Below are 23321 nucleotides of genomic sequence, written 5' to 3' on the forward strand. Positions count from 1 at the left end.
ATACAGCATAAGACATCAGAGGCTCCTGAACACTTTCTTCCTTCCTGACCTCACCGTTGACCTTTGACTTCAGCAATTTCTCCACAACAGGATCGATATCAAAATATGCAGTATCGCACACCACTACAATTTACCGTCTGAGAGTAAGTGATCCGAGTCAGTTAAAAGACTCGAACTTCCCAACATTACAAAAGAAGCCGGCTCTTTGAACGTCGGTAAGGACATTCTCTTTAACTAATTCTGGGGCGTGTAGTATTTGTGGTGTTATCTTTGGGTTTAAAGTCTATCCACCAGCACGAGTTGGGCAGACTCAGGCACTTCTGATGAACTTTGAGAGTGTCTCTAATTCTCCTTGGGCCAAGCGGCAATAAATAATACAGCATAAGACATCAGAGGCTCCTGAACACTTTCTTCCTTCCTGACCTCACCATTGACCTTTGACTTCAGCAATTTCTCCACAACACGTCCAAGAGTAAGTGATCCGAGTCAGTTAGGAGGAGCCGGCTCTTTGAAGCGGCTCGTCCACGGACGCCACACCACTAGTCAACCCACTCTCACTGCTGTCGTCATTGAGGTCAGGTAGACGAGAGCGAAGATGGCGACCGCCTACGAGAGATACAATTTGTAAGTACACAGAATATAATGAACCGTTGTCCTGCGCCGCTTTGTCTCGTCTTTACAAGTCCGCCAGAAGGCGAACGAAAGCCGGGGTGACGGGTCGCGTTAAACCCGGGGGGAGATGGAGCAGAGGAGGAAGCAGGGTTTGAGTTTTTTCTTCAGATGACACAGCGGCTGAAGTTCGCTGACAGGCTCGGCTCTGCTACAGGAACCAGCCAAGTTTCTGTCCACACTCATTCATTATGAAGAATAACGTTATATCTTGGCACCTTTTACGCAGACTGCGCCGGTGTGCATGCGTCAAATGCTCCACGGCTGCAAACAGCTGACGGACAGACGGACGGACGGGTGGTGTTATAAGTTAGTGAACCTAGCTACAGCTGCAAAGGCTTTATTATTATTTATAGTTATTTATTCATTTTTCATGCTCTGCTTGAGCTGTGCGTTGTTTTATGGGCTCATTGCTCAGGTAAACACTTTTAACTACTCTGAAAGTTGACAGATCTTTCTACTTTCTGCAGACACACCCTTGTTCAAACTCATCAGTCATCAGTCTGTCCAATCTGTCCTGTCCTACCAGTCTGTCAGACTCATGCACTGTGTTTCAGGAGAAACCAGGGAAGTGTTCAAACTGTGAATTTAAAAGAGCATTCCTCTGTTTTTTTGCACGTTAAATGAGTTTTTGCAGCTCATTTCTAAGCCACAATATCTATATCTATATTTTTTCACCTATGCATCCTTTGCCTTATTGCACAAATTCACCAAAAAACTAAATTTAATATCTGAATTGATGCAGGCTTTGTGCATTTATCTTCATCGTGGTCACGGCGCTGCACGACTATAGATAGACAGATAGATAAGCACACACAATCTCATAAAGCATAAGAGTTGTGCAACATGTTTAATCTAAAATGAGTGTGTCTTTAAGCCCTAACATCATTTTAAATAGTAGGATTTTTAGTTTTTTTGTGGAGAAGGGAGATGGAAATTACCAGAAAACTACATTTTATAGTTTAAACTGAGATATAAAACTCTGAGATAAGAAAGGGAAATGTGTGCTCACGAGGCGTAAAGAGTTGCAACATGTTCAACCGAAAATTGATTTCTCATTTGAAAACTGCAGTATTTCAAAATAAAGCTAAAATAGAAGAAATGTCAGAATAAAATAAAATACGTAGAAGTCGTCTCATAACCGCGTTTTGGACCACAGATTTTGGAGCCATTAAAATGACTCCTCCACTGTTATTTTTGACTTTTCGATGAACACATTATGGTTCATGAAGTCGTAAATTCATTGCAGTGAATGTTCTGAACCTTGTCGCGTAGTTTTAACCTAACACCGCTTGTAAAATCATGATCTTGAAACAGGAATCCAGAAATCTCAGGCATGCTTTGCAGCTCTTATGTAAAGAACGCCTGGTTTCAAATACGGCTCCATAACGCCAGGATGTAGAACATAATCCTATGATTTAGAAATGAGCCTTATATAACTCTTGAGACATATAAACATCCAGAGTGGGTAAGGAACACCTTATCCTCACCGACTAACACTGTCCGGACACAGTTCAGGTTGCAAAAAAAGTTTTGTCCTTAAACCGTCTGCATCTCGGTAACATGAAGCTACTGCGTATTGTTGGGGTAGCGCAGGCATGCTTGGTGTGATCTAGATTATTAGAGGGGCCAACAATAGAGCGATTGTGCGGTTGTGTCACTGCAGCAGCTGAGTTTCTCACTACATCACCGTGAGCTCCGGACGTCACTGAACGGCTAAACGGGAGGTCACATTTTTTCTTCTGCAGGCATTTAAAGCTGTCGATGTGATCTCACCAACATTTCTCACCATGTTTTGCTGTCTGTCCGTTTAAAACCCATTAGGAGAGGTGGAGTTATCCGTACTCCAACGACTCACATGACCAACTAGAAGGGCACCCAGAGAGCGCAGATCTCCACTAGTAGGCTATAATATGTAGATCTGCAAGGACAGCCACGACATGAGGGCGTTTTTATTACCACTTGTGGCCCACGCTGCGTCGAATGCCACGCCGATTTGCATTTTCATTACCAGTTTAAACATGCCGAGCTGTGCTGAGTCACACCTGAGATGACCGTCTGCCCGACTAAGGTCAAAGTGTGTCCGACCGCCTGCGAGCAGGTTTGCGGTGATGTCAGCTGGGCTGAGCTGCGCACACACACACACACACACACATGCATGCAGAGCAGAGAGCAAAAGAGGCTGCGTTCACACACACACAATGTGGCAAAGTGGTGCCTTTCGCAAGGTTGTGCAGAGGTGTGTCGGTATTTGTGCTTTGGAAAGTAACTGTACAATCACCGCTTTGTTTACACCTACACCACTCCCTCTTCATTCACACTCTTTCCAACACTCGTTCTCTCAGCAGGACACACCTTTATGCAGGTAACACTGGTACAATGGAGGTACAAAGTACTGGCATGCCGGGCTGACGCACTGTACGAAAAAAAGGCTTTGTCTATAACTCGGAATAGGATTTGCCCTCCCGTTCCAACATGGAAGTGTTTGTGGTGTCTGTAGATATTTAAGGCTCATTTTCAGAGTTTGGTGAACCTGGCTAAACATTTACCCCTGGATGAAGCACTCTGTAACGTCTCCCCTGTTTTTTTTCCCAGGCACACAACCCCGGAGAAGTTCTTCATCGAGGCCTGCGATGAGGGGGCTGATGCCGTGCTGGCAATCGACCGGGTCTCGAACGAGATGACCCTAACAGGTGAAGTCTTTGAAAGATTTGAAAGGCTGTGCATCGCCGACAGTTGGTTGAAACGCATGTGTACAGAGGCACGTCTCAGCTTTCACCACCTTTGAACTCAAGGACTTTAATTTCTGTCCCTTCATGTATCATCTAGGCGTGCCAATCAATGACATGAGTGGTACTACAGGACTACTGTCCATCTTAAGCTTAGGAGATGTCCACATTAACCTCTTGCACCCTGTATGGATGTCGACATCCTTGGCTGACATTACTGTTGGTTTCAGAGCTAGTGAAGAGACTAGTATCGTATGAAACTAGAAGACCTCAGACAGTCATTGGTACCAACTAACTTCTCAGGAAGGAGGCTAAATAAAGCTCCAGTGGCTGAATGTCTCACTTCTTTCCATGCATCTTGCCTGCTTTCAGCATAAATGTTATTTTGTCCTAATATATTTGAATATTTCTGCATACTGGTGTCCCTAAACAGAACTGGGGTTGCATAAATTGTGACTAGAAAGCTGAGACTTTCTAGTCATTGCAGTGAGACCATTTTTTTTGGAAACCTGACCTCACTGTATAAAATTACCTATTTTAACCTCTGGGATAATAACAGCCTACTGAAACCGTACCACCACAAACTAGAGACCGAGGGCATCCAGAGGGTGGATGGCTTTCACCATACGGAGGGTTTGTGAGCAATTCACAGAAGAGAAGAGCTTGACATTCAAATGCTGAAAGATGCATTTCTTAGAGAAACGTCAAAACTTTGTGACACCAAATTACAGTGTGACTTTTTTATGGTGTTCCTCAAGATCTTTCGTGTTTTTAATGTAGGATTTTAAAACCTTTTGTAAGTTAAGTTTGGTTACATTTTGCAACAAATCAATGTGTAAAAAAAAAAAAAAAAAGTCCAACCCCAAAAAACTACTCCAACGTCTTATGACAAGGGCCACCATATACTTGAGTCATAACCCACTAAGCCCTTTATACTCTCCAAACTTTGAATATTTGAACAGGTGTCTAAACAAAACACAATATTTATTACTTATTTATCTCTGAACTAACTTATTGTGTCTTCAGCTTCCCAACTGTCCCCATAATGACCCCCAATAAAGCCAAACATCTGTCCATTATACAGAGGTTTGGAGCGGAAGAGGTTAAACTTTACAACACTGTACAGTCATGTGCTTCCTATCTCACCTTTCTTTGTAGCACATGATGAGCTCTGCTCAGTAATTATACGTTTGACACAAGGTAATCATTATCAAAGTAAAGGAATAGATCTGCTGTCTTATATTTAATAGTTGAAGCACATCTAACTTTGCAACTGTTGTTTTGCTTCACAGGTAAAAAAGATGTCCCTCCCTCGGCGGTCACCAGGCCTATATGTGGCATCATGGGAACCATTCGCCTGGTAGCAGGTAGGTACGATGGCGAGACAGCCGTCATGTCGCCCGTGCTCTGTTTTTAGAAGCCTGTACGTTTAAAACAGCTGTGACCGCTCGCACCACGCAGGGATGTACCTGATCGTCATCACCAGGAAGAGGAACGTGGGCAGCCTCATGGGCCACGCGGTGTGGAAGGCCGTGGACTTTGACGTGATCTCGTATAAGAAGACGGTGCTGCATCTCTCAGAGATCCAGGTCAGCAAGATCACTCTATCTCTATTATCAAAAAAACAAATCTATCAGAACGACGCCCTCCGCAGTCTTTGACGTGACTCTGAAGATGATTTGGCACGTTTAAACTGTAACGGATACGCAAAGTGTGGGCAAAAGTGCAGAAGGAGAGACCCTATAGGACTCCCAACCTGACGATGTTACCTCATGGTTTATTGTGTTCTCAAGTTTTTTCGGCATAAACATGTAAACATAAAAATAAGATAAGATATGACAGTGTCGCTGAGTCCGTCCAGGTCACACCTGTAATTCCAGCTTTGCCTTGTTGGTCCATCTCCTCACAGTCTTGACCACAGGCCTAGTCACTTTTATGATGTGAGTCCCAAGAGAGTGATAGGCGTCCTTTATTATGGTATAGCAATGGACCAGAACTTCTTATCCCTGGTTTGCTGTTAAAGTTCCCAAGAACAATGAGTGAAGAGTCTGGATGCTTGTGCATGTTAATTATCTTGTGCTTAGGCTCACTAACAGATGAAATGTAAACTTCCACGGTGAACTTACAGTCTTAAGAAAACAGTCTCCAAGCGAGGATGTCTCCTTTAAAAATGTGACATCTGAACTAACCTTTGTTTGGTTCCAGCTCACCAATATCTGCATTAAGCGGTCCGCTTGGATGAGTTGTTACCTGGCAGATGTTGCGTAGCGTACGGGAAGTGACCACCCACACTCTGTGAAGCATGGGGGTGATAGTTGGGCTGACGGGAGCGCAGTTTGACCAGTAGATTGTCTGATTTTTAAAAAAAAAGTTTATGCGACTACTGTCGTCTGCTATCGATTAATAGTTCGTTAGACTATCACGCTGTGTTCTGTTGAGCGGTTTGGAAATTCAGACAACTTCTCCAGGCGTCCGATCTCTCAGCGAGACCTCATGTCCTCATTCAGGTCATTCTTTGAAGTCTGGAATCGCACTGAGCTATCTAATTTCAGCGAAGCAGGCAGTGCATTATTAATCTGACGCTGCTTCTATTTCTAGTATCCTAATTGAACAGGCAGCCTATGTGGTTCACGGTGAGAAAACACTGTAGATGTACCAAAATAGCAACGGGGAAACAATTATGGACTGTTGGTCGTCGTAGATTAGAGTGTGTGGGTGACCTGGTGAGAGGAATGTCAGAAAGCAGCATTAAGTAAACGTCAGGCTTCACTCTCGGTGCTAACTGGCTTTGCAACGAGATCCTCTTAGCTCCGCAGAGATGCACAAAGCTCTAAAAAGCATGAAACACATCCGCGTTGTCTTCCTCCTCATGAGGATGAACGCAACGGTAGAAGGGTAAGCTAAGCTCCGGCAACAACAGACGTAAACCGGCCTCTCGCTTAAGCCCCTTAGTTACTGTTGACACACGTGTCGAACTTTGCACTCTAGCATGGCGTGCATGCAGCTTACAGCGACAATGGGATCTTGATTTGAGACTTGAGGAGTTAAGTTTTGTCAGCGGATATGACAGCAGCCGCTGACCAGTTTTATCAGCTGATAATTCGATGTTAATTCAAATCGGTGGCAACATCGGAGGAAGTTCCAGCTCTCCAGCGCACTGAACACCAGGATAAAGTTCCCATCGTGTTGCTACATCAAAACCACAAACAGTAATGAAGAAGAAGGTGTTTCTTTTTGTTATTTTCTACTTTGTTCCTGCAAAGCTTCACTGGCACGTCACATGTTTCACAGGTTACACAGGAACAAGCATACTGTTTGTCTCGACTGGTTTCTTCTCTTTGAGATACAGAGCAGCTGTTTGTTTCTGTCCATTCAGATCATCACTACGGTCAGAGTAAATAATGTATTCTGAGGGCGCGTAGACAAACCAGAGAGGGCGGCTTCTTCAGAAACGATATCCTGACAAGCGTGCTGATAGATCCTCTATTCTCCTTGGCTGAGCTTCAATAAACCTTTCAGCACAACACATCTTGTGCACTTCCACTCCACTCCCCGAGCTATTGATGAGTAAAATTCACCACAGCAGCTTCGGCAACAGCTGCACTGTAGCCAATTATGATCAAGGACAGGAACTATCTGTTCTGTAATATCCTTCACACAAGTTCGTTCAACGTTCTCGAGAATGTTACAAGCAGCCAAACCGCGGTCCTCGACAATAGTTCAAGCAGCACTTCATGGGGCCAAACAATCATCATTTGCATTTCATTTTTATGCCTGGCACCTTTCCTTACCCACATGTTGCTGATTATGATTAAGCAGCATCCACAGGACACTTTTATTTAAAATTTAAGACCTGGTAGTCGTCGCTTCATTGCCAGTCAAACTCTTAACTTTAGATTTTATCCAGTAAGGGTCCGTTTATTGTTTCGTATCGATTCTAGGCGTCATGTTAACTTGAAAAGATGCTAAAAGAGAGAGTTGGTATTTAAATTCAGCAGATACAAGATATAGTTGGTGTGGAAAAGTTGGACATATACAGTACCAGTTATGAGCATGCAGTTCTGTGTACTCTGCAAAGTGCATCGTCATGTTTTCCAAAAAAACTAAAAGTTTGTTTTTTCCTCTTCTCCTTCCTCTTCTAGTCTCAGGAGAATAAGACTTTCCTGTCCATGCTCAACAATGTGCTGACTACAGACGGCTTCTACTTCTGCACCGACTTTGACCTGACGCACACTCTGCAGCGATTGGCCAACACCAGCCCCGACTTCCAGGAGATGAGCCTGCTGGAGAGGGTGAGATATCTGTTCATTTATTCATGTGCTTAAAATCATAAATAAGTAATCGAGACTTGTGCTTTCAAATGTTTTTGGTCAAGAAATGTGTGTATCAGAGTCTGATAAGTCTTCTTCCTCTGTGCCACAGAGCTCCATTGTCCAAAAACTATTAGAAACACATCCGTTAGCCACACTGTTGCACTGGGTGACGTGTTCCTTCAGTATCATGAACACACACACTGTTTATTATGACTCAATCCAACATACATCGTCCTGCTGCCCCCAAAAAACTCACTAGAGAATCAGAATCAGGTTTGTTGCCACATACCATGAATTTATCTTGGTGTTATTGGTGCATGGCAAACATGAGTCAAAATATACGGTAGATAAATGTGCAAGATATTAATCAAAACGAGGTAGTCCAACAGAAAAAAAGTTGAATAAAAGGTTTTCCGCTAATCTAACTTATAGTCTGTGTATCCTGGGTATGTGGGTGGTGAAAGTCAGTGTCAGAGGGGGCTACGGGCCTCGTTGATGAGGCCAGTGCTGTGCCGTGAGGTTCTGGTCCTGATGATGGACCGCAGCGTCCTCAACGGTTCAAAGAGTTTGTGTCTGGGCTTGTGAGAGGAGGTCAGCCACAATCTTTCCTGCACACCTCAGAGTCCTGGAGAGAAGGAAGATTGCAGCCAATCATCTTCTCAGCAGGGCGAATGACACGCTGCCCTTGTCCTCGGAGGACCTAATGTGAATTAATCCTCTGCTGAAAATAGTCCCAGACAAATGCACTTTTCCAACTTTAGTTTGACCTCTTCGTCCTCCAACAGATGCTTTCTTCATGAAGGTTATGTAACCGTCTGTAGTGGTTTTAAATATGTGTAACTGAGTGTATTTGTAAGCTGTTGTCTCATGAATAATTTTTACGTCTTACTCAGTGAATCTTGTTGCTTTGTTGTGGTTTTCAGGCAGATCAGCGGTTTGTGTGGAACGGGAACCTCCTGAGAGAACTGGCTGCACAGCCAGAGGTAACACAAACGACCGATAACTCACGGCACGTTTTGTTTTTCCAGTCATGCTTCTGTTTGTTTTTATTAAATTTCATCATTCTCTTTCCACATAGCTTCATAAGTTTGCACTCCCTGTTGTCCATGGATGTATCCTTTTTCAATAACTTCTAATAGAGCATGCAGAGTTTTAATTTAATCTACAACACGCTGTAGATAAAATGAGATTAGTTAGTTCCTGAGTGAAGCCTTTCCTTAACCCTGCTGGACTAGTCATCGTCATGAAGCCGTGTCGTATAAACGGGAAGATCTTTGAGTGGATCCTCATATCCAGAAGAAGCTGCTTCCGGGCCGGCGTCAGATACTACGTTAGAGGTAAAAACACCTGAAATCTGACCCTGAAGTGTTGCGCGAAGCGGTCTGGAGTTACAACTTTATAGCTGATCAAGATCAGCCTCTCTCACTCTAAGGTTATCTACCTTCATGGATGTCTTCTGTTGACTGCTGTCTCCACAGGCATCGACTCTGAAGGCCATGCTGCTAACTTTGTGGAGACCGAGCAGTTAGTTTTGTACGAGGGAGCGAAGGCTTCATTTGTACAGGCAAGTATAAGAGATGCCAGTCATCCTATTAAAGACTTTCAAAATTTTTAAAGTCTGTGTAAAGGTAATTTCTTTAAAAATACATAAAATATGTTGTAAAATAGTTGCTGAAAACACATGAAAAGACTTTAAACAATATTTTAAAACAGTTTTTTCACCAGTTTTCAGTTCAGGATTTTGTGGGCGGTCCTTAAAGGGTGGCTCGATGACACGCTGAGGCCACCCTGAGCAGAGAGAAAGAGATGAATTCATCTCAGCTCAAAGTGTTTCGAAGTTAGTCATGTCATTTTCTGACATGTTTCAGTCGCTTCAAAATTGCTCCCATGAGCGGGCGTGGCTTCAGCGCATTCAGTGGACACACCCACACAGTCCTGGAGCTTTATCCGAATGTTCTTACTTTACATGGACCTCAAGAATGATGTTCACAATCGACTTGCTGTTCTTCCTCAGACACGAGGCTCCATGCCCTTTTACTGGAGCCAGAGACCCAACCTCAAATACAAACCCAAGCCTATAATCAGCAAAACCAATCACGTAAGAGCCTTTTTTACGTCTCTGTGTACTTTTTAAACCAGTAAAGGGTATAAAAGTCTGATTCTAACCACTTTTCTTTTAAAAGATGGATGGTTTCCAGCGGCATTTCGACTCTCAGCTTCTCATTTACGGGAAGCAAACTATTCTGAACCTGGTGAGGACTCCTCTTTCAAGCTCAGTTTAAAAAACTTATACAAGCAGACTGAAGGTTAATCTGTTTTTTTTTTTGTTTTTTTCCAGGTGAATCAAAAAGGCTCAGAGAAGCCTCTAGAACAGGCCTTTGCCAAGATGGTATCTGGCATGAACAATGGTATGCTCAAGTAAGTGTCAATGCCTTCTCCAATGAGTACGAGTGGCTGTGGTGTCATTCAGGTGTACTTTAGTGGTCAAAGTAATTAATTACTCTAACAAAGTTGCTTTTCAGCACTATTCAGGTGAAATGTACCTGGGAAAATCAGGTTTCTCTTATCCCCTAACTCCCGACGTTCTCAGCGTAACACTGTCTCCTCTGTCCTCAGTTACATAGCCTTCGACTTCCACAAAGAGTGCAGCCACATGAGATGGGACCGTCTCCAGATCCTGGTGGACGCTGTCGCCGAGACACAAGACGAGTACAGGTAACTTAACCCGGGCAGCTGTGCTGATATCTGGCTCTGTACCCTGAAGACGTATTCAGACTTTTTCTCTGTGTGCAGTTACTTCATGGTGAACTCGGAGGACAAGACGGTGGCCCAGCAGAGAGGAGTCTTCCGCAGTAACTGCATGGACTGCCTGGACAGGACCAACGTCATCCAGAGCCTGCTGGCCCGACGCTCCTTACAGTCTCAGCTTCAGGTATCTTTACAGCCACTAGGTGGCGCTGTTGTGCACCTTCTAGTCTTGTTGTTGTTTGTCTAACATTCAGGGTTCATGCTGGTTATTGAATTTCGTTAACACGCTGAATTTTAGATGTTGGGATGTTTGATCCATTTTTTAGGAAGGTCAGCAGAAACTCAACAATAATGAGAGAAGACTTTGAATAATTCACTTCAGGGCGATATGGGAGGATGTACTTCACACACAAGTGTTAGTGGATACATTTGTTTTGTGAGCTCACTCATCTGCTGGCTTAAATTTGAAGGACGAAAGTTCATTTTTCATCTTGGAAATACAAGTTTTTACAAAACAATATAAACTCAGGAGTGGCTCTATTCTCGGAATATGGCAAAAATAAATGTTAACTTCATAACTGTGTTTTTATTTGTGTTTAATCACTTGCAAATAAGTATTTTATATCTACAGATGTCTTCCACGGTTCTCTTCCACAGAATCTGCCATGTTGCACCACCATGTTTCTACAGTAGCCCAGAAAAGACAAACTAAACACTGGCTTTACACAGGAGCTCTCTCTCCCCTGCTAAATGCAACCATTGGATTGGCCGCCAACCTTTTTTGTTTTGGTTCTGTTCGAGGTTCCTGCCTCTTAAAGGCAGTTTTGTGCGTTGAGTGTCTGTAAATGATATCACAAAGAATACGGTACTAAACGTGACCTCCGACGACTTTGTGCTGTATAAATAGAAATCGGATTGAAACTTTGGGTTCTTCGTGTATTTCGTGGCCGTCTTAGTTTCTCCGTCACACTAGGAAGGAGAGGGTGAAACAAAAGGGTCGCAATGCACACTGCTACTTTGAGAGGATTTCTTCATCAGCAGAAGAACTTGATACTTCCATACTTCCATTTTTAAATGTGTGTTTCTCAGCTAACTGGTGACTAAATCGCATGTTTGTGATGGATTCGATCATTTTGAAAAGATACAAACAGGTTATGGAGTTTCACATCTTGTTTCTACAGAGGATGGGCGTTCTGAACGTGGGTCAGAGGATCGAGGAGCAGGCCGAGTTCGAGAAGATCTACAAGAACGGTACTTTGTCTCTGACACACTCGACTGTTATAGCATGTGTGGTGTCATTCGTAGAAAGTGTAGCACTCACTCTGTTTTCTGTATGTGATCTCTAACCAGCATGGGCTGACAATGCCAATGCATGCGCTGTGCAGTATGCAGGAACCGGAGCTTTGAAAACAGACTTCACAAGGTAGAGTGCTGTAAACATCCTTTAACCACACATCAGCTGACTGTAACATGTGTTGTTTATAATCAAAGTTCACTTCTCCATCAGGACGGGGAAGAGGACCAGGTGGGGGCTGCTGATGGATGGCTGGAACTCCATGATTCGCTACTACAAAAACAACTTCTCTGATGGATTCAGACAGGTGTGATTTGTTGTAGATAGAAGCACAGTGTCTAGAGTCTGAGGGGATTTAGGAAAAGGTGTGTACGATGAGAAATGTCCAGCCAATGTATCAGTATGGTCTTGCTGCTTTCAGGACTCCATCGATCTGTTTCTGGGTAACTTTGCTGTCGACGAGTCAGACGGACCGACTCCTCTCCGCGTGCAGAAGGACTGGAAGTTCCTCACAGTCAGTACACCAGATGTTTGTTATCAAGTAGCAGTTAGTAAGTGTGACTGTCAGTCTGACTCTTTTAAATCCTGTTTTTAATTTTTTAATGCAGCTGCCCATCATCATGCTGGTGGCATTTTCCATGTGCATCGTCTGTCTTCTCATGGCTGGTGAGTACACTCATATCATCTATGGTGAGAGGAGGATGACAAGTACTGTGTCTGTATTCTAACTGAAGAAATGAGACTCTAACCAGTGAGTCTAATAGTATCGGCGTTTCCAGTGTAGCCTCACACATCGACGTGGTCCTGCTTCTTTCTCGAGCTGATACAAATATAATATAATGCAAATGTGGTTGGAGAGACATGTTTGTATCTGAAAAGTCTCTCGGTACGTTTGTAGCTTCCAACTTGAATCTCTGCGGTTACATGAAATACAATAGGTTTGTCAGAGTTATAAACTGGTCTTATAGACAGTTTATTGGGAGCGACATCACCGACCTTCAGATCAAATGCTTGGACAGGTAATTTCTCTGGTTAGCAACGTGATGGAAGGCTCCAACTATCCCCAAACTCCCCCTGGTGGCCTGATTCAATATTTTGATCATCTTATAAAGCATCCACAGATTTCATAAAGTCTCTTTTTTATCTTTAGAAGCTTGGGAGGAAAGGTCTGCGTAATGGAATAAAGAAGTCTATAGGTTGATGTGTTTATCGGAAGCTTTCTATCACTAATATTCATGTTTTTTAATCATTAAAACATGCCTCGGCTCTCAGCTTTGTGCATATAGTACCAGTGAAACGCCTCTGTAGACGGACACTTCCTGTGCAGACAGGCCTCCAGCTGAAGATCTTCAGGCGTCAGGTTCTTGTTATTGTTCTGTAAACCGCCGTAAATGACTTCCGTTTGTGTTCCAGGCGACACATGGACAGAGACCCTGGCTTACGTGATGTTCTGGGGGGCCGCCAGCGCGATCACAGCCACTATCATCCTGTTTAACGGCCAAGACTTTGTGGACTCCCCCAAACTGGTTCACAAGGAGAAGATGGACTGAGTGTGTGTGGGTATGAGTGTGTGAGTGCGTGTGTGTGTGTGTGTGAGGAAAATAAAACTGAGGAGTAGCTGAGCCCAGCAGGCTCCTATACCTCGTCATCTTCACAGACTTCCTCCCCAGGTCTGGACTCTAATACTGATCTGCTGCCTCTGTACTCGCCTGTTAAACACTGTTTGTTTGTCTGTCTTACTTGTTTTACCTTCTTCTGTTCTGTACTGCACACACTCCTTCACTTCATGGTTTACATTCCATCTCCTGCATCACTCATACTGTATCTTTAGGTTGGTTTTTGTTGGTGTTATGTTGCCGGAGAGGATCTGTGGCATCAACCGGTTTAGTCTGTAGTAAAAAACAAAACATATATAAACACTACTACTCATTTTCTTATCGCTTCCCATTCTTACAATTCTTACTTCATTCATGCACCTTTTTAGTTAAAGACACAAGCGCCGAGGCTGATTAGACCAGTCAGGTCAAAGTCTACATACCAGTAAAAGTAACCACACCCAAGCAGAAACTAACACAAGAGTGATGTAAAGTGTAGTTTCCCGAAAAGGACTGAAACAGCCGTGGGGGTTGACGATGGCTTCAAAGCTGCAATTACAAACACGATATCTGACATGTTGTCAAGTTGAAACTTGTTCGCAAACGTTCGGGGTTGGGCAGCTGATGTACACGAGGTTCAGAGCTGAAGGAAGATTAAAAAAAAAAGCTCTGCAGTGCCTCAGAGTTGGTGTCCCCAAATCTCTGTGGGGTTGTCAAACGTAGTAATTTGAGTCATTATTAATATAGAAATGTTGATTAGATACTAGATAATATTAATTAACCCTAAACTGCCACACTCAAAGATGAATATACAGAATGTACGTGTTGAGTTTTGAATGTAACAAGCCTTACAAACTTTCATACGATGAAATATAAATATCTGGCGAATCTGTACGTAGCTGGAGTGAACGACATGTCTTCCTTTTAGGCTAACTTGGGAGACTTATCTGGTCATTTTGCACTTTGGAGAACCGTGAAAACAACGTGTTGCTTTTCTAGCCCGGGTCCAGACCTCTGCGTCTTGTTCAGTGATTCAAATAAGTCTGATACCGTGCTCGTTTAGCCAATTTAGTGCTTTTTAAACAGGATTAAGAGAGAAGAAGACATCCGTCTACATCTCTATGCAGCTACTTGGCTTCATCCATGAAAAATGGAAACAGAAAAGTCAACGCAGCTTCATGAGATCAATACAGCCTCTGTAAGTTATGTCTGTAAGTCGCCTCGCTGACTTTTTCTTCTGCATCATCATGGAAAAACGCTCCTTAAACCTTGAAACAAAGTCTTTACATGACCTGGAAATGCTTTGCAGCACCACTTTCTATCTATAGCGTTGTGTTAGTGATGATCTTGTGATTGTCCCTCAGTAGAAAGTGATATCTCAGATCTCGTCTGTGTCATTTTCAATCAACACAGGAGCTGCAGTAACGGCTGGAAGCAGTTTAGCTACACTTTTTTCATGAGAATCAAAGAAATATCAGTTTATGAGTCGACTTACAACATCTTAACCCAACTACTTTTCATGGATGTAGCTAAGTACTTGACTAGATAGTTATGTTCTTAAATTCCACTCACAAAAGTAAAGGTAGATGTTTGTTTTTCTTTACCATGGGAGCACAACACCAGACAAATTTGAAAATCAGAACAAATCAGAGATGCGAGCTGTTATTCAGAGGTATGCAACCAGGCTGATTTGACACGACTGTGTAGCTTTAAAGCCTGTTCCTCTCAGCGTCTTTGGGTTGATCCCTGTCAACATGCATAGTGTCTTTTTTTTGTTTGTTTTGATATTACGACTGGGACTAGAGCCAGAGTTTGAACATTTCCAGTTCTACACATTGTGGCTTTAATTCTGACGTTCTCTGAAGACATTAGTTTTTTTTTTTGTGGTTATATCGGGACTTCAATGCCTCGTTATGTTGAGTTAACTGACTCCATGGTCTGTCATTGATCATTCCTCTCATTTGTAAAAAGAAAGAAATATGAAAACAGAAGCGGTGAAAGGAAGGTTTACGCATAATGTTACTGCTATGACCACAATTTGATGTCTATATTACCTGATAAATCATTGAATTTCGTGTTATGGCAGTCATAAAATGTTATAGAAGCACCACAAAAACAGCATACAGAGGCTCTCGGCTTCTGTTCATACAGATATTTGGAGTTTCTGTTGCTCTGATCGCTTCCCAAAAAAAATTTTGGACCACTGACCTGGTTACAAACAGTTAACCTTTTTAATATAATCATTAAAGATCCGACTTGGCTTTAAAACCTTTCTCTGACGTTTAATTTATGATGTATTCTATATTTTTTGGTCACCGTACTTTCTTTCTGTCCTGTGTATGATTTCACATACGAGCTGTGCCGTGTTAGTTTTGGATGACGTGTTTAAGATCATTCCTGCGAAACATTATCTCATGTAACAGGTTTTACAAGCCATCGGATCAGTGATCGAATTAGTTTTATGAACTATTGTTGAATTTAGTATAAGAACAACTGTACTCTGATCACGCTTGCTTCTCGAAGATGTCTAAAAATCTTGATCTGTGTAACTTTGTGACGGTAACAGATCAAGGTAACTTCTGTGAGCAGGACTTGTGTGTCTGGGAACAAGATGGCAAGTTGTGCGTAATAATAATAATAATAATTGTTTGAATCAAGATGTGTGCACAATATCTGAATATCTTGTTTACACTAGATAATAACTTGTTGATATTAACTTGTGTGCACCGTCTTCTTTTTAAAAAAATCATCTTCAGGTACACTGTACTTGTTAGACATGCATCATATGGTCAGTAAAAGGAGTTGTTGTGGAGCTACATTAATGTTTGGACCTTGAGTTTCACACCCTTCATGTGTCACAGTGCAGTGTAGGTGAAGTCCGTCTCATCGACATAACCTTGTAATGCCTGTACTTTTTTAAAATTTAGTCTTTACAGATGCGATTTGTGGGTGCGGGTGTTCGTTTCAGCAGTCGGCAGCACCTCCGTTGAAGTATGTTTCAACATGAAGGTTCCAGATTCATGTGATCATTATATCTCTACTGTGTAATTTATGCTTGTAAAGATTTTAAAAAATGGAGCCAATGACATGTTACTGTGACATAAACCATGCTCAACTCGAGGTGTTTTATGAGATTTTTATGGTATAACATGACTTGCAAACTTCACTGCATTCATACTGTGGTCAGTATGTGTGCATACAACCTGCTTCACGCAGATGTAAGTAGAGAATGAGGTCAACAAACCATTAAATCATCATTCCTCTTTTAAAAAATAATCAAGTGTATAAAATGAAGCACTTACAACCTCTGTTAGCAGATATTGAGTTGTAATTTGTGTCACAAGTTTGCAAATGATGTTACAGCCCTGTGCAGTACGGCTGATGGTTTGTTTTGGGACGTTATTGTCACGTAATAGGAACATTTGGGATCGTATAGCTGTGAATGTTTTATCATTTTAAGGCTACAAACTAAAGTCTTATCTGAGGCGATGGAAGCCAGAATCAGTTGTTCGTCTAGTTTGTGGTGGAACATTGTAAATTACTCTTCAGTGTTTTTCCTCTTCAGCGGTCTTCAGTGCTCTCCTTCCTGAGTCAGACTTTCATCCAGTACTTTCTGTAATTGTCAATAAACTCTGGTGAACACACAAAGATTACCACTGAGGTTGCTTTATTGTACATTTAACATGCCGTTACAGTATTAATGTGCTGTATGTACACCATCAGGTCCACAACCAGGGATCTTACTACCATCAAGGACACTGAGGTTAAGGATTTTGTTAAACAGATGAAGTTTGATCAGCATGTTTGCCAAAAAGACAATTTTTTTGTGCAGTCAGTTAGTTAGTCATCCCACCTTTTGCCACCTGACTCGTCATGGCATGGACTCCAAGGTGTGCTGTGGTATCTGGTAGCAGATCCTTAAAGTCCTGTAAGATGCTCGATTGGATCTAAGGATTATTTTTATTCACTTTTTAATAATTATTACTTGAATAAACAATTCAGTTGATCTGTCATTGTCAATTTTATCAAAAATGATTTAAAAATACCTTCCAGTTTTCCACTTTTTTTTTTTTTAATTTGAGCATGTTCATATGCAATATATACATATACATTGACACATATATACGTGATTAGATCATCTTATGGTGTGTGTATATATATATATATATATATATATATATATTTAAAGAAGTGATCAGTCAGTCAGTAAAAATATAAAATATGACGAGAAAAAAACCTGAACCTATTATCTCCGCTTGCTGGAGGGTCAAAGGCATCACAGACGTTCAATGTTTTACACAGTCTATGTTCACCGCTTATCTAAAACTGGGCAAAGACTGAGAGCTGAATGAAACCTAGATCAGACCAAAACAGTTTTTTGTACCAGGCTGTAAACATGTTTATTTCTGCTGTGAAGTTGTGACATTTGAACATGGGGACTTACAGTATGGATGGAGCGTGACTCAGGCAGCATCTAGTGGCCGTTTGAGGAACTGCAGCTGTGTTTGGCACTTCCTGGCTCTGAACTGAAGACACACCTTCCTCTGACAGGTGAACCAGCTCCTTTTTGTTTTTATTAAAACAAGATGAAACAGATATTATTCTTGCTTCTCTTTTGTCACGTTTCATCAGCAGGTAAGATCACATTTTAAATCTTTGTTGAACTCTTTAGTTTCTAATTTAACTTTGACCTCAACTTGCTAAGAACAGTTTATATATTTTAATGTACTTTTAAATTATATAAAAAGTGTGATGATAGTGTGTGTATAATTATTTAGAGATGCCCCAATTTATTTGAATAATTATTTATTTGCTGCTGATTGATTGTCTATGAGACATATCAGCTGATACCGATTATCGTTTCTACTGGAATACAGTTAAAATACCAAAAGCCGTGTTGAGTTTACAATAATATAATTAGTAATAAGCAACAATAGATACATTAATTTGGTTTTTAATTGCAGAACATTCAGACAGAGTGTAGTCGAGGTTATCCACTCTTAATTTGACCCTTAGACTTACTTTTAATATGGAAATTATTATAAATTATTCTAAAGCTTCTTATTATGTTCTAGTCATGTGATTATATTTTTTATATTTCAGTTTGTTGAATATCACTTTTTACTTTTTTCAATAAAATTCCCAACTTTCCACGTCCACTCTGTTTTCTTTGAGCATTTCACAACTTTTCTTTACAGTATCACAACTTTTTTTGGAAATGTGTTGCTGGCATCAAATTCACATAATTTTGAATTTAAACTGTAAATTCAATATTAAGTCATTTTTTTCACATGAGAAACAAACCCTGGTCTCCCGTGTAAAAGTCCACTGGTTGACCCATCCACCTTCTTTCTTACATTAGATTTTGGATGTGGATGGTAAAATGTTGATATTGATGCCCTGGCAATGAGAACAGACTGGAAAACTCTTTGTGTACTGATTATGACATGAAATGTGCAAGTAAAAACACAATAACAATAATAGAAATCACTTATATCCAGAGGACAAAGCACTGTAAGCGCTGTTATATGCTCTACGTGACTAACGTCCTTTCTGTGTGATAATGCAGATAAGATGAGTCAGTGAAAGCCAGTGTTACGACGACTTCTCTAAACTGCAAAAGCAAAAGTAAAAGGAAACATAATCGGGTTTAGCTGGTTTTAATTACAGAAAGGCTGAGCTTCATTTGTACTTCTCTTCTAAACCAACATGAAGGTTTTCTTGTTGCTCTTCTTCTGCCATTTTTCATCTCCAGGTAAAAAAATATTTAAAAAGCTTTAAAGCTCTTTGCTGTTTCGTTTGACTTCTACGAGCTGCCGTGTAGAGCAGGAAAAGTGACAACTTATAATATCATCAACATCAGAAGCAATGTATCAAATTCTTTACATAGTACTACTTCAGCTTTTAAATATATTCTAGTATGATTCACTTAAACTTTCAAACACAATACAAATACAATATGTTTCAAATCAAATCCAGTACATATGTTTTGTTCCAAGTGAGCAGCTTCAGGAATACCAAAACGAGGTGTGTCTCTATTGCGAGCTTTTTATAGAGTCATTAACTCACTACAGTGTATCATCAAAATGACTTTAAACCTGTTATCTTATGGTAGACATGTTCCTTTAAACTACTTTTAAAGAATTTTTAATCATAATCCAGTGATTCGTTTAATGTTTTAAATTGTTTTCAAATTTGCTGTTTTAATGATTTTAAATGACATTCTGATGTTTTTAATAAAATTTTCTTCTCTTTTTAATTTTTAATTTCTATTGCTATTGCTTGTCTTAATGTCAAATGTTTTTCCTTGCCTCTGTAAAGCACTATGAATTGCCTTGTGTACGAATTGTGCTATACAAATAAACTTGCCTTGCCTTACATGACACTCACAGTTCAGTTTACACTCATTACTTAAAAAATGTTTTTATTACAGTGAAACACACGATGAAGTTCTTCTTCACTGCGTCTTCTGGAGTCCCAAACTTACCAGAGGTCGTGGGTCTTGCTCTGCTCAATGACATTGAGGTGGGCTACTGTGACAGCAACATCAAGATAGGATTAGCCAAACAGGACTGGATGGAGAAATTAAGAGACGGAGATCCAAAGTACTGGAAGTTGCACACGCAGGAGTGTACGGTGCACCAGCAGCGCTTCAAAGTCGAATTCCACAATTTGATGAAGCGGTTAAACAAAACGGACGGTATGTTTCACACACGTGCAGTTTACATCAGCCCAGCTCGGCGTCTGTCTTTCACCAAGCTCTCACCAACCACTAAAAGTCAGTCCCAGATTTACTCTTGTCCGACGGCTGTGGCTCGCTCACTTTCTCATTTTCTCTTCTTAGCTTCCTCCATTTACGTCCTCTTCTGTCTTTTCACCTCTGTCATTATGTCCATAGAGGCTACTGAGCCTGGTTGCCAGCTTGCCCAGCTCCGGCTCCAGTTCTGGCACGACCCCAGCCTGAAAACCTCCCCTAACCTGAGGCACAAACACTCCCCCCAGGTGCTCAGCCTGGACAGCCCGGCTCACAAACTGAGCTAACAGCAGCTACAGTTGGCAGCAGTTTACTTCACTGTCCATCAGGAAACTCTGTAAATCAGAGAGAGTTTAACATTTCCTCCATAAAATATGATCCGAGTGGGAGCACACAATTTACCTGATTACATGTCAGTGTATCATCACTTTACCTGTTATCTTATGGTAGACATGTTCCTTTAAACTGATGGTGCAATGCATCCTTTTACACCCTGACTGAACCACGCATAAATGATCTTTGGCATGACGCCACTGTTCAACAGTGTCATTGGTGTCTGTGGATCTCTGTGATAAATGGTGGTTCACTGCACTGTGTGTTCTCCTCTTCTTCTAGGCGTCCACATTTTACAGAGATTGTCCGGCTGCGAGTGGGACGAGGAGACCGGAGAAATCAAAGGTTTTCATCAATATGGGTATAACGGAGAAGACTTCCTAGTATTTAATCTGGAAACTGAAACATGGATCGCCCCCAAACCTCAGTCTGTGGTCACTAAACACCTGTGGGACAGCGACACGACGACAAACAACTTTTGGAAGAATACCCTTAACCACGTTTGCATCGATTGTCTGCAGAAGCATTTGAAGTATGGGAGGAGCTCTCTGCTGAGAACAGGTAGAATCACAATCACGTTATTGTTTTTATCTGAGTTTTAACTCACACATTGAATTCAAAGGGGCATGCACCATTTTAGTAGTTTGTCATGTCTTTAAAGTATTGATCTCTCCACCTGGGCAACATAATTCAGCCTGTGCATGCACACATTGTTTCCCCATTTTCTCTTGCTTCTCTTCATCTTATTTATTTCCTCTCCCCTCTTTCTCTCTTTTTCTCCAGAGCTTCCCTCAGTGTCTCTCCTGCAGAAGACTCCCTCCTCTCCCGTCAGCTGCCACGCCACGGGTTTCTACCCTGACAGAGCCTCACTCAGCTGGAGGAAAAATGGAGAGGAGCAGCACGAGGACGTGGACCACGGTGAGATCCTCCCCAATCACGATGGAACCTTCCAGATGAGCGTTGACCTGAAACTTTCATCAGTCGCGCCTGAAGACTGGAGGAGGTACGACTGTGTGTTTCATCTCTCCGGTGTAGAGGACGACATCGTCACCAGATTGGACAAAGAAGAGATCAGGACCAACTGGGGTAAGACTGGGACCAGAAGTGACAGATCTTAGAAAGATTAAATTCACTTGTCTTGACACATTATTTGCATTATGCCTTTTTTTTCTTGTTTTCTTGAAGGTCGGTGTCATGTTTTAGTTTCCTTTTTTATGTTTGTATTCTCTCTTCGTGTCTTTAACTTCCTGCCTTAATTGTGTTTCTCCTTATTTTGATTGTCTGGCCTGCTCTGATTAGTCTGGTTGTTCCTTTGTTTCACTGTTCAACTGTTACTTACTAACTACAAACTTACATTTATGGAAAATAAATCTAAATTTTTACAGTAACTTTCTGTTGTTGATATTTTTAATGATTTATTATGAACATTATCCGTGAATCAGCAACAAATTCAGATTTTTCTCATTAATTTTGTACAAATAAATTACTATATTATTTCTACAGTGTTTCTTTTCTTTCTTAAATTACATACAAATGATCTATAATTACATTTGTTTTGTTTGTTTTATGTTTTTTTTTTACTTTTCCTGCTTCATGTTTATTTGTTTTCCTCCTCATGATTCTGGAAGTCATTTGAGTTTTGGATTAAATCACTGAAATGCATCAACAACTGATCAACAGCTGCAAATTTAGCCACTTTGTTTTCAAACTAATGCAAGTGACCAATCACATGACATAATTAGATAAACGTGTGTGCATTAGGTTTTATTTAATCGGCGGCTGGAAGCACTTCTGTTCTAACCTGCTTTGTCTATGTGGTTTGTTTTTCCATCAGTCGTTGAACAGAAGATTTCTTACGCCACCGTTCTCATCATTGCTGCAGCCGTTTCTTCTGTTTTCGTCTTTATGGCTGCTGTTGGATTCTTTGTTTACAAGAAAATAACAAGTAAGACATCAAACAGAAACAGAAATGTGGCAGGGTGGCATTTATAACCATGACAGATGAAATTATTATCTATTTATTCTCTTTTATCTGACATGTACTCGCATCAAGATGTGTCACTGCAGATTATTGACACTAAATATGAATAACAAAATCAAAGATTACAGGACAGGTTACAGTATCGCTACGTGGCACAAATGTCATTGCTTCTGACAGATGAAACATGTCTCTTGGTGGCAGAGGCGGCTCACACCGAACACCTTCTTGTGGTTGTAGCAGCTGTTTGTTAGAAGTAAGGCTAACTGTTTGTTTTTTTCTTACAGCTCCTGAAACAACTCTGAATTCAGAAACAGAGACAGAAACCTCCACACACAGTGTGTGTGACAGTGATGTCACGCAGGACAACAAAACAGTAAATGCTGCGATGTGAAGTGTTCACAACTCTATTTATAAAATATGATGATGTGCAAAACACCAAAACCCATATTTCATAGAAAATAGCACAAAGACAACTTACGAAATGTTAAAACCAAGAATTTTTTTTGGTAAATAATGTCATTTTGAATTTAATGGCAGCAACATTTTAAAAAAAAAAAGTTGGGACAAAAGGCTGAAGAAGTTGTGAAATGCTAAAAAGAAAACACCTTTGGGAATATCTCACAATTCTTTTGGGAAACGCAGTTGTAGCTGTAAGAAAATATCTGTGACAGAGATGGTTTCATATGAAGGCATGAAGGAAAAACACAAGCTTTGGATCTATGGTGATACTTTAAATGAAGTATTATTCCCTTTTTTTTTTAAAACAGACCTCTGTTCTTGTGAATATTTTAGATCTCGATGAAATCAAAATCTTCAGGTCATGATATTCTAACTTTTGAGTTTGACAAATATTTTTTAAGTTGAGTTTATTCTGTATATATACTGTATGTACATTGTTCTCTCCA

The 23321-nt window shown here is 41.0% G+C and overlaps 2 protein-coding genes across 2 annotated transcripts; both read left to right on the plus strand.

The window, feature by feature from the left end:
- The first annotated feature begins 514 nt into the window (after window positions 1-514).
- Window positions 515-16996, plus strand: sacm1la (SAC1 like phosphatidylinositide phosphatase a). Its single transcript, XM_010745979.3, has 20 exons — window positions 515-624; window positions 3265-3362; window positions 4691-4765; window positions 4860-4987; window positions 7541-7690; window positions 8635-8694; window positions 8790-8823; window positions 8947-9048; window positions 9190-9275; window positions 9726-9809; window positions 9895-9963; window positions 10050-10129; window positions 10328-10426; window positions 10505-10643; window positions 11641-11710; window positions 11810-11882; window positions 11967-12060; window positions 12175-12267; window positions 12362-12419; window positions 13167-16996. Exons 1-20 carry the CDS (start codon window positions 596-598, stop codon window positions 13301-13303), a joined length of 1758 nt encoding a protein of 585 aa, XP_010744281.1. The 5' UTR covers window positions 515-595; the 3' UTR covers window positions 13304-16996.
- Window positions 16997-18952: 1956 nt separating this feature from the next.
- Window positions 18953-23172, plus strand: LOC104931058 (major histocompatibility complex class I-related gene protein). Its single transcript, XM_019253376.2, has 6 exons — window positions 18953-19103; window positions 19782-20048; window positions 20718-20996; window positions 21219-21521; window positions 22270-22380; window positions 22701-23172. The coding sequence occupies exons 1-6, from the start codon at window positions 19058-19060 to the stop codon at window positions 22805-22807; spliced, it is 1113 nt and encodes a 370-aa protein (XP_019108921.1). The 5' UTR covers window positions 18953-19057; the 3' UTR covers window positions 22808-23172.
- Window positions 23173-23321: the final 149 nt, after the last annotated feature.

The sequence above is a fragment of the Larimichthys crocea genome, chromosome XIII (genome assembly GCF_000972845.2).
Source record: "Larimichthys crocea isolate SSNF chromosome XIII, L_crocea_2.0, whole genome shotgun sequence".
Lineage (NCBI taxonomy): Eukaryota > Metazoa > Chordata > Actinopteri > Sciaenidae > Larimichthys > Larimichthys crocea.

Excerpts from the sequence above, each read along its gene's own strand:
- sacm1la (XM_010745979.3), top strand. The coding sequence starts at position 596 with ATGGCGACCGCCTACGAGAGATACAATTT. Across the intron at positions 9,276-9,725 it reads CGAAGGCTTCATTTGTACAG|ACACGAGGCTCCATGCCCTT; the intron begins GCAAGTATAAGA and ends GTTCTTCCTCAG. Across the intron at positions 12,420-13,166 it reads CGTCTGTCTTCTCATGGCTG|GCGACACATGGACAGAGACC; the intron begins GTGAGTACACTC and ends TTTGTGTTCCAG.
- LOC104931058 (XM_019253376.2), top strand. The coding sequence starts at position 19,058 with ATGAAGGTTTTCTTGTTGCTCTTCTTCTGCCATTTTTCATCTCCAG. Across the intron at positions 20,049-20,717 it reads GCGGTTAAACAAAACGGACG|GCGTCCACATTTTACAGAGA; the intron begins GTATGTTTCACA and ends CTCTTCTTCTAG. Across the intron at positions 22,381-22,700 it reads TGTTTACAAGAAAATAACAA|CTCCTGAAACAACTCTGAAT; the intron begins GTAAGACATCAA and ends TTTTTCTTACAG.